At 39.8% G+C, this 17,566-nt stretch overlaps 1 protein-coding gene across 1 annotated transcript in view; it reads right to left on the bottom strand.

The window, feature by feature from the left end:
• LOC126194520 (leucine-rich repeat serine/threonine-protein kinase 1) overlaps positions 1–16,135 on the bottom strand; it is a 405,923-nt gene extending 389,788 nt beyond the window's left edge. The window contains exon 1 of the mRNA XM_049932772.1: positions 15,439–16,135. Within this exon, the coding sequence (XP_049788729.1) occupies positions 15,439–15,492 (54 nt within the window). The 5' untranslated portion in view covers positions 15,493–16,135. The remainder of the gene's footprint in view (positions 1–15,438) is intronic.
• Between the last annotated feature and the right edge of the window lie 1,431 nt (positions 16,136–17,566).

The following is a 17,566-nucleotide window of genomic DNA, read 5'->3' as shown; positions in this document are numbered from 1 at the left end:
TTTCCTATTTATTTCACATATGGAGCACTGAAGGAATGACTGCTTAAATACCTGTAGTTAGTATAAATTTATCTTCACTGTCCTTATGGGACCAATACATATTGGGCTGTAGTATATTCCTATATTTATTGCTTAACATTCATTCTTAAAACTTTGTAAATAGAATTTTGCAGGATAGCTGGCACTTATCCAAACATCTGCCAGTTCAGGTTTTTCATATCTACAAGATGTTCTCTAGTGGATCAAATGAATGTGTGACCATCCACACTGCATTTTTCTGAATACCGGGTGATCAAAAAGTCAGTACAAATTTGAAAACTTAATAAACCACGGAATAATGTGGATAGAGAGGTAAAAATTGACATACATGCTTGGAATGACGTGGGGTTTTATCAGACCCCCCCCCACCCCACCCCCACCCCCCAAAAAAAAAAAAAAAGTTCACAAATTGTCCGACAGATGGAGTTGGACAGCAAAATGTCAGTGACTGCGCATGACAATCGTGTATAAAAGGAGCTATAATGAGAGAGAGAATCAGATGCGCCAGCAGTCGCAGCATGTTGACATTACCTGAAAAGGTGCTTTTAGTGAAGCTGTATTATCAGAATAGGGAATGTGCTAGTTCAGCATTACGATCCTATCGCCATAGGAAGGGGATTCGAACGGGTAAAGGTCCGTTGACGAAAGCAGCTGTAGCGAGAATGATTTCGAAGTTCGAAGCCACGGGTCGTTTAGACGATAGGCCCCGTAGTGGCCGACCGAACACAAGGCGTAATGCTGCTGAGACAGTTCAGGAAGAAATGGAGACTGTAGCGGGTTTGCCTATGCACGGAGAAGTCAGCGCTCATGCAGTCGCATGTTGCACCGGCATTCCATACACTACTGTTTGGTTGGCACTTAGGCGTACCCTCCGATGCTATCTGTACAAAATCCATTGGCATCGTGGATTGTTACCTGGCGATTTAGTGAAGCGGAGGGTATTTGTGGTGTGGGCGTTTCAAAAAATGGCGGAAGATGACGATTGGTTGAGTAACGTGTTGTGGACCGGCGAAGCTCATTTCACGCTCCGGGGGTCTGTCAACGCCCACAACTGCAGAATTTGGGATACCGAAAATCCTAGAACTGTCGTGGAAACTCCATTGCACTACGAGAAAGTCATGGTATGGGCTGGATTTACCACATCTACCGTCATCGGGCCTTTTTTCTTCGAGGGAATGTGTGATTCTGGTTTTGTAACTGCTACCGTGACAGGTGAGAGGTACGCCGATATGTTACAGAATCGCATCATCCCCAGCCTGGCTGATAAACACCTGCTGGAACGTACAATGTTTACGCAGGATGGCGCTCCACCCCATATTGCTAGACGCATGAAAGATCTCTTGCGCGCATCGTTTGGTGATGATCGTGTGCTCAGCCGCCACTTTTGTCATACTTGGCCTCCCAGGTCCCCAGACCTCAGTCCGTGTGATTGTTGGCTTTGGGGTTACCTGAAGTCGCAAGTGTATCGTGATCGACCGACATCTCTAGGGAAGCTGAAAGACAACATCCGACGCCAATGCCTCACCATAACTCCGGACATGCTTTACAGTGCTGTTCACAACATTATTCCTCGACTACAGCTATTGTTGAGGAATGATGGTGGACATAGTGAGCATTTCCTGTAAAGAACATCATCTTTGCTTTGTCTTACGTTGTTATGCTAATTATTGCTATTCTGATCAGATGAAGCGCCATCTGTCCGACAATTTTTGAACTTTTGTATTTCATTCCAAGCACGTGTGTCAATTTGTACCTCTCTATCTACATTATTCTGTGATTTATTCAGTTTTCAAATTTATACTGACTTTTTTATCACCTGGTACATCAATAACCCCTTGTGGGTCCCACACATCTGAGTAATGGTTTACAGTGTCTGACAAAAAGTGAAGGGCCCAAAAAGACATTGTCAGATGTCAATGTAGCTTTCCATATGTACACACCATCAGCTTGTATGTAAAATGATCAGAGCTGCAATTCTCTGTGAGAGGTAGACAGCAGTCAGAGAGTGTTAGCGTTGTTCGTGTCTAGTGTTGTTACCAGACCTACTAGGGCATATAGGAGTGTGACGGTGTTGTGTGAACACTATGGTGGACATGGAGACACAGTGTACTAGTGTGAGACAGCATTAGAAGCACTTAACAGAGTTTGACAGTTTGAAAGGGGCCTCACATTGAGTCTCCAGTTGTCCAGCTCTTCAAATTGGGCAATATCCAGATTTGTGGGACACTCGCATGTGATAGTGGCCCAAAGTTGGACTGCATTGGAACCTGAGGGCAGGCATGCTCGTCATCAAGATTCCAGTCACTCACATCTGAGCACCTCAAGAGAGGACTGCCACATTATGTACCAAGCACATCACATCCCCTTAAAATCTGTGCCTGTTATCTGAGAACACATAAAGGAGTCTCTGCAACATTCTGTGACACCCTGCACCTCTGGTTGAAGACTAGTAGCAGCCAGACTACAGAATTATCATGTCATGCGTATGCTGCCATTAATCTACATCTACATCTACAAGGATACTCTGCAAATCACATTTAAGTGCCTGGCAGAGGGTTCATTGAACCACCTTCACAATTCTCTATTATTTCAATCTCGTACAGCGCGCGGGAAGAATGAACACCTATATCATTCTGTACGAGCTCTGATTTCCCTTATTTTATCTTTCTGATCATTCCTCCCTATGTAAGTCAGTGTCAACAAAATATTTTCGCATTCGGAGGAGAAAGTTGGTGATTGGAATTTCGTGGGAAGATTCCGTCGCAACAAAAAACGCCTTTCTTTTAATGATATCCATCCCAAATCCTGTATCATTTCTGTGACACTCTCTCTCATATTTTGCGATAATACAAAACGTGCTGCCTTTCTTTGAACTTTTTCGATGTACTCAGTCAGTCCTATCTGGTAAGGATCCCACACCGCACAACAGTATTCTAAAAGAGGATGGACAAGTGTAGTGTAGGCAGTCTCCTTAGTAGGTCTGTTACAATTTCTAAGTGTCCTCCCAATGAAACGCAGTCTGTGGTTAGCCTTCCCCTCAACATTTTCTATGTGTTCCTTCCAATTTAAATTATTTGTAATTGTAATTCCTAGGTATTTAGTTGAATTTACAGCTCTTAGATTAGACTGATTTATCGTGTAACTGAAGTTTAACGCGTTCTTTTTTGCACTTTTTACCACAACACAAACAATTTTGTCTTGAGTGGAGCCATGACCAGGAAGCATGGACACATTGGCGCGTAGGGCTAGTGAGGTGTCCCATTTTTCTAATGTTTTGGAGAGGCACATCAATGTTACTCCTGGCGTCATGGTGTATGAAGCCACAGGGTATGACGTACGAGATGTGGCAATAAAGAAACCAGACTCATGGGCTACCACTCTACTGAGCAAGTCCCCACCCCGATCGCTGCACTGCTCCATGCAAATTTTCCACTGTTGGAAGCAGTGCTGTAAGTCTTTTTCTTTTATGCTGTTGAGGAGGCTCATTACTTTTTCCTTCATTGCATCCATGGACTTGTACCTGACTCCTTTGAGTGGAGACTTCAGTTTTGGGAATAGAGAAGAAGTTGCATGGGGCTAGGTCGTGAGAATACAGTGGATGTTCCATTATTGGAATGTTGCTTTTCACCAAAAACGTCTTCACAGGCATCAAAATGGTTCAAATGGCTCTGAGCACTATGGGACTCAACTGCTGTGGTCATCAGTCCCCTAGAACTTAGAACTACTTAAACCTAACTAACCTAAGGACATCACACACACCCATGCCCGAGGCAGGATTCGAACCTGCGACCGTAGCAGCAGCGCGGCTCCGGACTGGAGCGCCTAGAACCGCACGGCCACCGCGGCCGGCGCCACAGGCATCACATTATGGGCCGACGCACTGTCTTGACGAAGAACCCAAGTGCGATTCATCCACAGATCTAGTCTCTTTCATCACACACATTCATGGAGGGCCTTCAGAAGAGTTACATAATAAGCCTGATTGACAGTCTGACTTTCGGGCACCCAATCAATGTAAATAACCCCTCAGAAATCAAGGAAAACAATCATCATTGCTTTGAATTTTGATTTGCTCATGTGTGCTTCCTTCTTCCTAGGGGATTGAGGACTCTTCCAATGCTTGGATTGTCACTTAGTCTCTGGATTGTATTAGAATATCCATGTTTCCCACACACAGTTACTTTGTTGGATAATCAGGGTCATTTTCAATGTTTTCAAGAGTGTCAGCACAGCAGTCCATTCAATGTTACTTTTGCTTGTTTATAAGGATGCTTGGCATCAGTTTGACACAAATCTTTGTCATGCCCAGATCATCATGCAAAATCTAACGGTGCAGGCAAGTTCTGAAATTACTCAAACAATTCCACTGACCTTCTCCACAATCTCTTCAGTTTTTGAAGTGGAAGGACAAACCGATTTTTGATCATCTTCGATGTCTTCCGTAGCATCCTTGAACCTCTTTACCCAATCAAAACCTTGGGTGTCCAACACTGATCACCATAAACTTGTTTCAAAAAATTGTAAGTTTCTGTGGTGAATTTTCCAAGTTTTGTGAGGAATTCAATGTTAACACATTGTTCCACTCTAGTGCATAGCACAGCTCTGATAGGGCTCAGACACATGACCCATTTCTAGGAAGACTCACAGCCAGACTAACCATCACAGTGGCATGTAATTTTGTATGTGTGTCAGCAAGGGTCCACGGTTATTCCCCCAATCTTCTCTTTTTCATCGATGAAGCCAGAAATGCACACAACAACCAGATCAGTTTCTTGATTGCCACACCTCGTGCGTCATGGCTGGTAGTGATTGAGGGAATTCTGACAGCATAATGGCAAGTCGTGGACACCCTCTCATGTGAGTGTGTCAGATTGCCATTTTTTAAAAGGACAATACATGTCCACACTTGGCATGTGTCTCTATATACTGTCTGCGTGGTGTTGAGGTACTGCTGTGGCCAACAAGATACCCAGATGTGTCACCAAGACATGTGAGGGACCATCTCAGATGTCAATTCCCTACCAGTGCCAGTATCCAGTATACTGAGGACTAGTTACAACAGTTGTGGGCCAACATTATGACAGCCTTTCCAATGGAATTTGTGCATGCATCCAGGCCAGAGGGGGTGCAATATCATACTGATAAGTTGGCTCATACTGTCAAGTTCTTTCTAAATTTGATTCAACTCTTGTAATCACTAAAATAACATCACATTCCCACTCAATCGCATGAAGTTTTATTTCATTTGCCTTTTTGAGTGCTTCAGTGTTTTTGTCAGACAGTGCAGGATGCAGTGTATGAATATTTTGCAAGAGATCTCCTTTGTACTCAGATTGCATTAATCCAGTATCATACCAACCAACTGAAGTCTGCTACCTGCATTACCCACAACTGAGCTTATGTTCTGTACCATAAACCCCACGAACATTAACACAATGGCATTTGAATGAGTTGACCAATTCCAACTGAGACTCAATGATATTGCAGTCACAGGAAATCAAAAAGCTTCTCTTGACATGTAACCTGACACCTTACAATAATGTGACCAAGGATGACATTCTCAGGCAGTACAGCATGACACCTACTGTTGAGAAGATGGGGGACCTATGTTGGTATGGGCACATACTTTGAGCAGATCAAGAAATAATAATAAAAACCTGAGTTTTTGTTGAAAATTGTTGGTCAGTGATCTATTGGGAGTCTGAGGCAACACTGGCTTGATACCCTCCAAGTAGACCTCTTGATAGCAAGTCTCCATCCTGACGAAGCACAAGGTCGTGATAAGTGGATATGAAGAGCCAAATGGGCGAATCCCATTAAATTGTGGGACAAATGTTGAGAAAGAAGATGCATTTTGTAAGTGTACAATTTAATAGTTCTGAACAACAACAACAAAAGCAGCAACGGCAGCTACATCAACAGCAGAGCCACCTCTGCTACCAGCAACGGCAACAGAATCAATGGCAGCTGGACCAACTCCGCCAAAAGTAGTAAAAGCATCAAGAATGGTTATTCTAACAACAACAAATGCAGTAACAGCTCCATCAACTGCAGAGCCAACCTTAATACCAGCAGGAAAATCAACAGCAAAAACAACAGAACCATCATTAGCAACAGCAGAACCATCCACAATAGCAGCAGAATCAACTCCAACATTATCAGAACCAGTACTGTCAACTAAAAAAACTTCAGACAGCAGACGGAAGCCAGTGCCTCCATCCCATCTAAATGATTTTTTAGTGGAAACCAGAAAGAGGAGGAAGCCCACAAGAGAAACAGAGATTTGACCTTGTTTAAGTCAGTAAAGCAGAGAAATCTACAACAAGGTATTTACAACTTTAAAATAATCCACCAGAATGTACAGGGATTGAGCAAGAAATATGAACAATTAGACATGTTTGTAAATGAAACTATGCCTGATGTGCTAGGTATTAGTGAACACTGGCTATCTGATGCCAAATTAGAACTTTTTAAACCTCTAAACATGGTACTAGCTAATAAGTTTTGCAGATCTACTATCAGAGGTGGGGGTGTATCAATGTATGTAAAGAGCACATTTGATTTTAATTCTGTAAATGTAAATAAATATTCATTAGAAGGAACAATTGAATTATGTGCAGCACGTATAAAGATACCATATGATGAAATTTATGTTACATGTATATATAGACCACCAGATGGAAACTTCGAAGTTTTCTTAACAATGTTTTGTGACATGATAGAGAATGTTTTTATATCACACCTGAACAAGTTAGTAATTATAGGAGATTTCAACATAAATGTATTAGCAGATAAGTTACACACTAGACTATTCAAGAATACTCTGCTTGAATATAATGTAAGATACCTGATAAACACTGCAACCAGGGAGACTGAAACATGCCAGTCTGCAATAGATAACATAATCACTGGTATTCATCTTTACGATCTTACATCTTCTGCTGTTATAAGTGCTTTGTCAGACCACCATGCAGTAGAACTAAGTGTGCACATAAAAAAGGTTCCTACACACAGTTGCTATAGATATATTAGGATGAATACAGACCAAAATATAACTCAGTTGAATAATATGCTAAGGAATGTGGATTGGAACAGTGTTCTAACGACACTTCATAGTTATGGCAAATTCTCAAGTGAACTATTCTACATTCTTAACCAAGCCTGCCCATTAATAAAAAAGAGAATTCAGTCACATGCTGTAACCCGAAACTGGATATCAAGTTCAGTCACTGAGGCTAGAGAAAAACTAAGATGGTATGAGTATGCTATGTTAAATGACTTGAGCAATAAAAAATTAAAAGAACAGTTCAAAAAGTATCAGAAATACTATGTAGACCTCCTAATTTCAAAAAAACAGAAACATTTTGAAAGTGTCATTCAGAACTCAAATAATATCTCCAAAACATCATGGTCACTAGTAAATAGAGAAATAGGTAAATCTGGGAACCATACAACTGAAAATCACTTGCTGATAAACGGCACAATAGAAACTGATCAGAATAAGATAGCAGATCTATTTAACAATTACTTTGCTTCTGTTGGCTCGAGCATAAACAATCAGCTTAAAAATCATAAATACAAATTCAGAGGAACACCAGTGTCAGGAAGTATATTTTTGATGCCAACACGTAAAGAAGAAATAATTAAAATAGTGAGTAGTTTAAAGAATTCCCATGCAGCAGGATATGATGGTCTTAGTCTGGACACTCTTAAGAAATGTATACATAAAATTGCATCACCTTTATCAACAGTGGTGGTGGTGGTGGTGGTGGTGGTGGTGGTGGTGGTTAGTGTTTAACGTCCCGTCGACAACGAGGTCATTAGAGACGGAGCGCAAGCTCGGGTTAGGGAAGGATTGGGAAGGCAATCGGCCGTGCCCTTTCAAAGGAACCATCCCGGCATTTGCCTGAAACGATTTAGGGAAATCACGGAAAACCTAAATCAGGATGACCGGAGACGGGATTGAACCGTCGTCCTTCCGAATGCGAGTCCAGTGTGCTAACCACTGCGTCACCTCGCTCGGTATCAACAGTTATCAATTCTCATATGGAAGATGGTCTATTTCCAGATGAGTTGAAAATTGCCGAGTTGTGCCTATTTTCAAAAAAGGAAACAGGAATTTAGTAGAAAACTTTCGACCCATTTCTGTTCTTCCAATAATATCCAAAATCTTTGAGAAAGTAATATACATAAGAATCTGGAACTTCCTGGTATGCAAAAAAGTGATGTCAAGGGGTCATCCACCATTACAGCAGCATCCAACTTAATCGAAGGTGTCACTCAAGCAATAGATAATAAAAAACATGTATGTGGCATCTTTCTAGACTTACAAAAAGCATTTGACCGTGTTGATACGACCATATTGCTGGACAAACTGTGGAACTATGGCATTCGAGGCACAGCCCATAATCTGATGAGCTCCTACTTGACAAATAGGAAGCAGTTTGTGTCTATTAGCACTACAGAGGGAACATACAAATCAAACACCACTGACATAAATTTTGGTATCCCACAGGGGTCAATATTAGGACCACTTCTTTTTATTATCTATGTAAATGATATTCAGTCCATAACAAACCATGCAACAGCTATTTTATATGCAGATGACACCACGTTAATATGCAGCAATCCAAGCTATTCACAGCTCGAAGTGGAATCCAATACTGCAGCAGGCTTAATTCTGCAGAATTTTAATGAAAACAAACTAAAATTAAACACAAATAAATCTGTCTATATTGAATTTGATCTTGGGAGGCAAAAAACTCATTAAAATCAAATCTTAATGGGTGACAAATGCATTAAAAAACAATACTCGACCAAATTTCTTGGGCTGATACTAGATGCAGAGTTAAACTGGTCTGATCATGTGAATGATATTTGCAAAATGCTATGTACTACCATATATGTCCTAAGAAAACTGACACCTTTTTGCAACATCACCACTCTGAGGCAAATATATTTTGCACTATTTGAATCCCATCTAAGTTATGGGATAGAGGTATGGGGATCCAGCAGTAAAGGTAATAAGAAAAGTGTACTTACCTTACAAAAGAAGGCACTTAGAATTATGGGAAAGAAATGTGCCAGGGAGTCCTGCACAAATTTGTTTAAAGAATTTAAAATACTAACTGTTCATAACCTGTATGTGCTGAAGATCATCATTATGGCAGTAAACAGTAACAAAACACTTAATAAAGAAATACACGATCACAACACTAGAGGTAGAGAGAGACCCCACATCATCTCTCATAGAACAACACTGTATGAGAAAAGCCCTCACTATGCAGGCATAGAACTACTGAATTGCTTCCATCCTAATATCTCCAAATTGCCCATTACAAAACTAAAAATTAAATTAAAATTATGGCTCCTAAACAATCCTGTATATTCAATAGATGAGTTTCTAGATTTAGTACACTCGTATGATGGAAGACCATCTATCTAAAAATATATGTAATCTCAGGTCTTAGACTGTGTCACAAACTGTAATATTTGAATGTCAGATATGAATACTGTGTTACAAACTGTAGATTCCTTAATCTAAGTATGGCAATAACAGTTTTTTTCTGTGTAGTTCATATATGTAACTCTGTTCTCTCAACTAAATTTAGAAAAAGTTGTGTAGATAAAAGTGCCAGCCAATAATATGTAACCCTAGTAAGTAAGGCTCTGACTTATCCAGAAGACTGGAAAAAAAACCTTTTTTGTAATCAGTTGATGTTGGATCAAAATTTAAAAAAAAAATAAAAAATAATAATAAAAAAAACATTAAATGGAAGTCGCCAGTCTTAGCAACACTTTGAAATTGCATCAAGACCTGGTTGAATATTAGTCCTTTTTTCTTTCAGACTGTACTTCATTATCAATGAGTGTCATCACCTTAAAAAGTCTGAGGTATATTATTAATATACAGCATGAGTTCCAACATACTTCCCTGGGGCACATCTGAAGTTACTCCTACATCTGTTAATAAATTGTCTTGTTAGGCGCATTCTGCATCCTCCTGCCAAGACACTCTCAATTCCATCACAAATTTTGTTTGCAACCCATATGCCAGAATACACTCTTTGAAATTATGAAAGTAGCAGGAGTAAAATACAGGAAGTGAAAGTTTATATACAACTTGTACAGAAACCAGACAGCAGTTACAAGAGTCATGGGGCATGAAAGGGAAGCAGTGGTTGAAAAGGCTGTGGCCAATCCCCGATGTTATTCAATCTGTACATCGAGCAAGCAGTAAAGAAAACCAAAGAAAAATTTAGAGAAGGAATTAAAGTTCAGGGAGAAGAAATAAAAAAACTTTGAGGTATGCAGATGACACTATAATTCTGCCAGAGACAGCAAAGAACTCGGAAGAGCAATCGAACAGAATGGACAGTGTCTTTAAAGTAAAATATACAATGAACATTAACAAAAGCAAAACAAGGATAATGAAGTGCAGTCAAATCAGGTGATGCTGAAGGAATTAGATTAGGAAATGAGAGACTAAAAGTAGTAGATGGGTTCTGCTGTTTGGGCAGCAAAATAACTGATGATGGCTGAAGTAGAGAGAATATAAAATGTAGACTAGCAACGACAAGAAAAGTGTTTCTGAAGAAGAGAAATTTGTTGACATTAAATATAAATTTAAGTGTTTGGAAATCTTTTTTGAAGGTAGCCTTGTATGGAAGTGAAACATCGAATGATAAACAGTTCAGACATGAGGAGAATAAAAGCTTTTGAAATGTGGTGCTCCAGAAGAACGCTGAAGGTTATATGGGAGCAAAGAAATTTGTGGCATAACCTGACTAAAAAAGCAACCAGTTGGTAGGACACATTCTGAGACATCAAGGGCTCATCAATACAGTATCGGGGGAAATATGGGGAGTAAAAACCGTAGAGGGAGACAGAAATGACGATAGTACGCAGATCCAAATGCTTTAGACTGCTGTAGTTATTCAGAAATGAAGAGGCTTGCTCAGGAAAAACAGGACGCAAAGCAGCAGTAAATCAGTCTTAGGACTGAAGACCACAACACAAACAACCCATATGATCATATATTCATTAATAAGTATTGGTGCTGTACTGAGACAAATGTTTTTTGAAAGTCAGGAAATAGTGCATCCACTGGACTGCCTTGCATTATGGCTTTCAGAACATCAGTAGACAAAAGTGCAGGATGGGATTCACAATGTGAATGTTTCTGGAATCCATGTTGGTTGGCATGGAGATACTTCATTATGTTAAAGCTCAGAAAACATTCAATGTTTCTGCAAGAGATGGGTATGAAAGGCATCTACCGGTTACAGATTTTTGTTTCCAGCACCTACAGTATATCACAGTTAAATACAGACTAACTCTGCAACAAATTCCATTAGAGTTAGGTAGGAATTCTGTTGGGCTCTGGAGTCTCTTTTAGTTTTAACCACCCCCACTATTTTTTAATGCTGCTGACACTAGTATCTGGAGCTGCTCTTCTGCATTCCCCCCTTGTAAAGCAAAATTTGGAAATGGAGTTCAGCATTTCTAATTTTGCTTTGCTTCCTCAATTTCAGTTCTTGTGTCATTAATGGATGTCTGGGCACTAAGGCACAAGTTAACAGCCTTTACAAACAACAGAATTTCTTAGGATTTATTGAGATCTTTAACAGTCTTTGTAGCTTCATACATTTCCCTTCTGACAGACAAACATGTTTCCATTAGCACCTCCCACAGACCGAGAGCTCTATGCTTTATTTCACATTCAAGTGCAGTCATTCCTGTTTCTTTTGTAGTTTCTTTGTAAAGACTGTATAACATGGACGGTACCTCCCATTGCAAACCTTTCTACTACATGCATGTATGTATCTAGTTCTTGGTCAATTATTCTTCTATAAGATCCTGCCCAGAGCCTCTCCTTGGGATATGACACTACTGTTTCTTTATCTCGGTTACTGAACATATAAATATTTCTGCTTGTTTAAGTTTCCAGTTTTTTTTTTTTTTTTTTTTTTTTTTTTTTTGCCACAACTATCTCACAGTCATTGATACAAATTTCAACATGATTTCCTCAAAGAGGTCAGGTCTATTTGTTACCATTAGATCTAATATACTATTGTTATGAGTGAGCTTCCAAACTATCTGCTCTATGTAGTTTTTAAGAGGATGCATTTTGTTTTGTCACAGAAAGATTTTGTCAAACCCACTGCTTACAGAACTGTAACTATCACACTTGGTTGTTGGACAATTAAAGTCTCCTTCAATGACAACAGTATGATTGACAAACATATGCACAACTGGACTCAGGGTTTTCTCTGAAGTTCTGGTTATATTTGGGGGTTGTGTGGGGGGGGGGGGGGGGGCTTGGTAGTCTATAAAAGGAATCATTTTCTTCATTTTTATTTATTTATTTATCCTTTGATCATTCAGCACAATAATATAGCACACGTCAGATACATGACAGAAGTAATATATACATGTATAAACACACACAAATTAGGATAAGATTAGGTGAAGATAGGGCAGGAAGTTGGCCATGGTCTTATCAAAGGAACCAGTCCAGCATTCACCTTAGCAACTTCACAAAACCATGGAAAACCTAAGTCGGGATGGCCGGACAGGGTAGAAACCCCACTTCTGCCAATTACGATCCAGTTGGTACCTTTTTCACCAATTTATCACACTACCTGAGCACTTCACTTAATGGTACACTTGGTTTTGTGTTTCTTGTCACTAGGTACTGTACGTACTTCTCTGCCATGATTACAGGTAAACCCTTTCCATGGCTTGTGGATAAGATGAGTATTTTACCCTTCACCTTCTTATGACAATGCCTGATATGATTTGTGTAGTTTATAATTGTTTTTCCTCTGCAAGTTTGAGCATTCATGAATCTTAAGCCTAGATTGTAATGTGAATGAAATCTGTCTATGCTTGTTTCGGTCAATTCAGCATTCTTTTATGACACTGCAGTCCTTTTCCAACGTTTTCACTGTCTTCAGACAGAGCTTTGTACCTGTTTTGTAATGGAACACTGTATTTCAGTTCATGCAATACAGAACAAAAGTATCATTTACTCCCACTGCCTGAAGATTTTTGTCCACAAAATACCACTTTTGGTGGATCACCCACACATTGCATCACATTCTCCAATGTACATTTACACATATGATTCAGGCAACAACTCCTCCAGTTGAAACCAGACGTCCACTGCACCATACAACTTGAACTTTCCAGACAATATTGGGTATTCCTTTAATGTACTTCTCATAATAGCAGTCCAGTTTATGTTCAAGTTTTAGATACCTTTTTACCCCGTGTATCTTATATGTCAAGAATTTAAAAGAATGTTTTCCAATCAACATTGGCAAAATTTCTCTAAATACACAAATGCTGTAAATGTAGATTAGTCGTTCATCAGTCTATCTTCTATGGTAAGCCACAGTGTCAGTATAGCCATTCTCTGAAAATCCAACTGATCTTCAAAAAAATGGCTCTGAGCACTATGGGACTTAACATCTGTGGACATCAGTCCCCTACAACTTAGAACTACTTAAACCTAACTAACCTAAGGACATCACACACATCCATGCCCGAGGCAGGATTCGAACCTGCGACCGTAGCAGTCACGCGGTTCCAGACTGAAGCGCCTAGAACCGCAAGGCCACACCGGCTGGCCCAACTGATCTTCCTCAACGTCAGATTCCACCAGTATTTCTACTTATTTGTAAATAATCTGTGCAAGTATTTTGTAACCACGACTTGTGTGTGTGTGTGTGTGTGAAATCTTATGGGACTTAACTAAGGTCATCAGTCCCGAAGCTTACACACTACTTAACCTAAATTTTCCTTAGGACAAACACACACACCCATGCCCGAGGGAGGACTCGAACCTCCGCCGGGACCAGCCACACAGTCCATGACTGCAGCGCCTTAGACCGCTCGGCTAATCCCGTGGTCCACGACTTATTAAACTGATGGTTCAGAGATTCTCACATCTATCAACACCTGCCTTTTTTTGGAATGGGATTATTAAAGTCTTCTTGAAGTCTGAGGGTATTTCTATATCTTACAAATAAGGAGAGTATTTCTGTCACAGTTGATTCTTCCAACAAATGTCACCTATTAAGGAGGCCTTGTTTTGACACAGATCTTTCTGCCTATTTCATCCACTGCTGCCTTCACTATTTCATCTTTCAAAGCTGCCCATTTGTCTTATGAGGTGTTCCTTTCCCTGGCAACAGTTGTTTAAGAAATCCTAATATATGATATGGAGGGGGGAGGGGTATCTTCTGCCATGCACAACACAGTGGTTTTCAGAGTGCGGATGTATGGTACAGGCAAATGTAAATCTGTATGAATTGGCTCATTCCAACTGTATCTATTTGATATTGTGCATAGGATATTATGTTCTTGCAATTCATGAAGCACACAATTTCAATTTCTGAACATTTAGGCAAGCTACCAATCTTTGGACCATTTTCAACCGTTATATGTATATAAAAAAACTAGCTAGTATTTCATTATAGATAACTGCAGCATTTGCAAAAAAAACCTGGGTTTACCAATGTTTTACAGAAGAGAAAAAGCCCCTAACAAATTACTGATTAATTTCCTTGTTATACCACCTATGCTAGTAGCTGCAAAGACTAATCATCTGAAGATACATGGAGAAAGATTGATGCACATCTGATTCCAGAATATTTATGCTATTGACCAACCCTTACCTGAAGGGAACTGACATTTCATGGATAGCAACAATCATGCTATCATTGTCCACAGCAAGATATTTGAGAATGCAGAAGTTGTCAACAACCCTAGACATAGTCTCTGCTTGTCATAAAACAAAAACACTCAACCCACACACAGAAAATCTAAGCAAGTTGATTTTACCTGAGAAATCAGGAGGCAATGAGGAACTTATAATTCTCCTGGGGCGAAACAACAGTACAAAACAGAAATATCTGAGTGTCACATTGGACTGCAGCATTGTTTGGATGCCACACAATAAGTATATGTCACAAGAGGTGCTGTATGCAAACTGGAAGAAATAGAAGAGTGAGCGCTTCCGTGTTTGCTTTATGTTACATTACATCAGTGTGTCCATGTAATGAACGGCGTGGATTGATGACTATCAATGAGACAGGCTGCATCATTACAGGTTGTCTACTGTATGATCCCCTGATGATCAATGGGAAACATTTAAGATTCGTACTTCTCTCCTGAAACTTAATTCTCCTATTCTGTGTAGAAACTTCAAACAGTGTTTGTTAATATAACATTGCCAACCGCGGCCTGTTTCTCAAAAAGCTGTCTTAATCATCTAACATTTTTCGTCCACCAAACAAAAAAGAATATTTGACACTTAATACATGTAACATAAAATATTACACATCAAATTCAGACGCTTAATTTTACATGCATTTTAAATTTTGACATTACCTGGTGTAAAAGCCTGCCAGGAAAATCTTCGTCTTCAGGAGTCAAATTATCCATGGTTCAGTAGACACCCACTTACTTCTTCCATATACAGCCGGAAAGGTGGTTAAATATAGCCACAACAGAGGATACTATCTTTCCTGAAGAAACACTAATACGTAAAATTTGCAACATGATTAAGATAATGATTTTACTTTCTTTCGTACAGACGAAACTGTCAATGATTTCTAAATAAACATTCTGTTCAAAGATCTTCACGAAGACATGTCTGGCTGATGAGATACAAACCCGTTTGACATTAGTAAACTGAAATATTTATTGCAGTAATGCATCGTTAATTCTACAGAGACAGCAAAATGACATGAATGGACATAACTAACTAAAGTTCATTGCATTATTTCCATTTATTCCATTGCTCTCTAGTTTTTGACGCACTTTCTCTCTCAAATGGTCCCGATGTGTTGCAGACGACGCTAACGATGACAGTGAAAGTTTTTGTAGCTTCTCAAAGCGCGAAGAGGAAGTCGCGCAAAAGGGAAGGTTGGTTATTGTAGCGAAACACCCACGCAAGAGTCCACTGTTCGTCTGATATTTTATACCAGTTTCATACAGTAAAACCGCGTTTGTTAACTTTTGGTGTCGTGAATACTGTACTTCTGTTAAGCTTAGTGTCATTGTTGACTCGTATTTGTGTATTTGTTAGGACCTGCTATTTCAGCTCAGTGAGAAAACGGGTTTTATGCCATAGGTGTTGATAACGTAAATCGAGGGTCAAAATTAAGTGGACTTATAATGCAAAAAACATTGAGACCAATAAATATATGAATAATACCCAAAAAATGGTCCATTGATGGAGCATATGGTAGAAATCATTGACTCATAAATAAGAGCCGAAAATGACTCAAGCAGCAAATTGTAAACACACCATGTCGTGTGTAAAGCAGTAGATCAGCGTTACCCAAAAGACTCCAAAACACTGTAATATTAAGGCAGGTGGTTCAGTATTGTTGTATTTAATAATTAACAAGCGTCATTGCAATTTTTTAAGAAAAAAATGTTACTTTTGGATTTCCAAAGCAGCGCTGGTGTTCATGCAAAGAGGAAATGTTTCATGCCCTGCACGACGAGGATTATTATTATTACACTAAATTGCAAGTAAGCTTAACTGCTTCAGTGGCAATGAACTGTTAGTAAATACACGTATTTTATATATTAATACCCACAGACCAACTTAGTTTTGTCATAACGATAACGGTGTCTCAGGCAACGGGTTTCAAAGTCTTTTGATAACCCCCCCCTACCCATTTACTGAGAATGCTGCTTCCTTAATATTGACCGTACTCGTAAAGACAGCCAAAGCATTGCTCCTTCAAGAGCATGAGACTTTATTCTACAATTTGAATATATGGCCACTTCCCCCTGACTCCAGTCACATTATTGCGACCACCGCCAATGTTCATTGTCAATGAGCAATAACAACTCACAGATATCAGCACTAGCAGTGGAGAGTATATAAAGCATTTTGGGGAGAGACAGAAAACAGTGACGTTGTCACAATGTGAAAACAGAGCAATCTATCTGATGTCCAAAAGGGTATGACCATTGTCTTTTGGGGCAAGGGTGGAAGCATTTCTGAAATAGCTGAATTTGTAAACTGTTTACATGGCATGGTTAAAGTATACTGTGCATGGCAAAATAGCATTATACAAAACTGGTGCCAAGGTAACTGTGGTGCACCATGGGCCACAGATGATGGGTGAATGACAGTTGCAGAGTTGTGGAGGCAAATAGATGTGAGCAACTGTTGAGCAAATGTCCACCCAGATAAACCAAGGGGTTGTCAGCAACATCTCCTCAATGAATGTTGCTGCGCATGGACCTCTGCAACACCTGTTTAGTTCATGCACCCACGCTGACTGCTGTTCATTGATGACAACACACACACTCAAAGCTGCAGTATCAGGCAGTGTGTCTTACAGTCCACAGTGCAGCTCGTGGTTCAAAAAGCACCGGGATGACTATTTTAATCACCTGGCCACCAATCTTCCCGGATTTAAACCCAATGGAGAATCTGTGGGACCACCTCGAAGGGGTTGTTTGCACATGGATCCTCAACCGAGAAACTTAGCAC

Source organism: Schistocerca nitens, chromosome 1, assembly GCF_023898315.1.
Source record: "Schistocerca nitens isolate TAMUIC-IGC-003100 chromosome 1, iqSchNite1.1, whole genome shotgun sequence".
Classification (NCBI taxonomy): domain Eukaryota; kingdom Metazoa; phylum Arthropoda; class Insecta; order Orthoptera; family Acrididae; genus Schistocerca; species Schistocerca nitens.
This window is presented reverse-complemented; position numbering and strand designations above follow the sequence as displayed.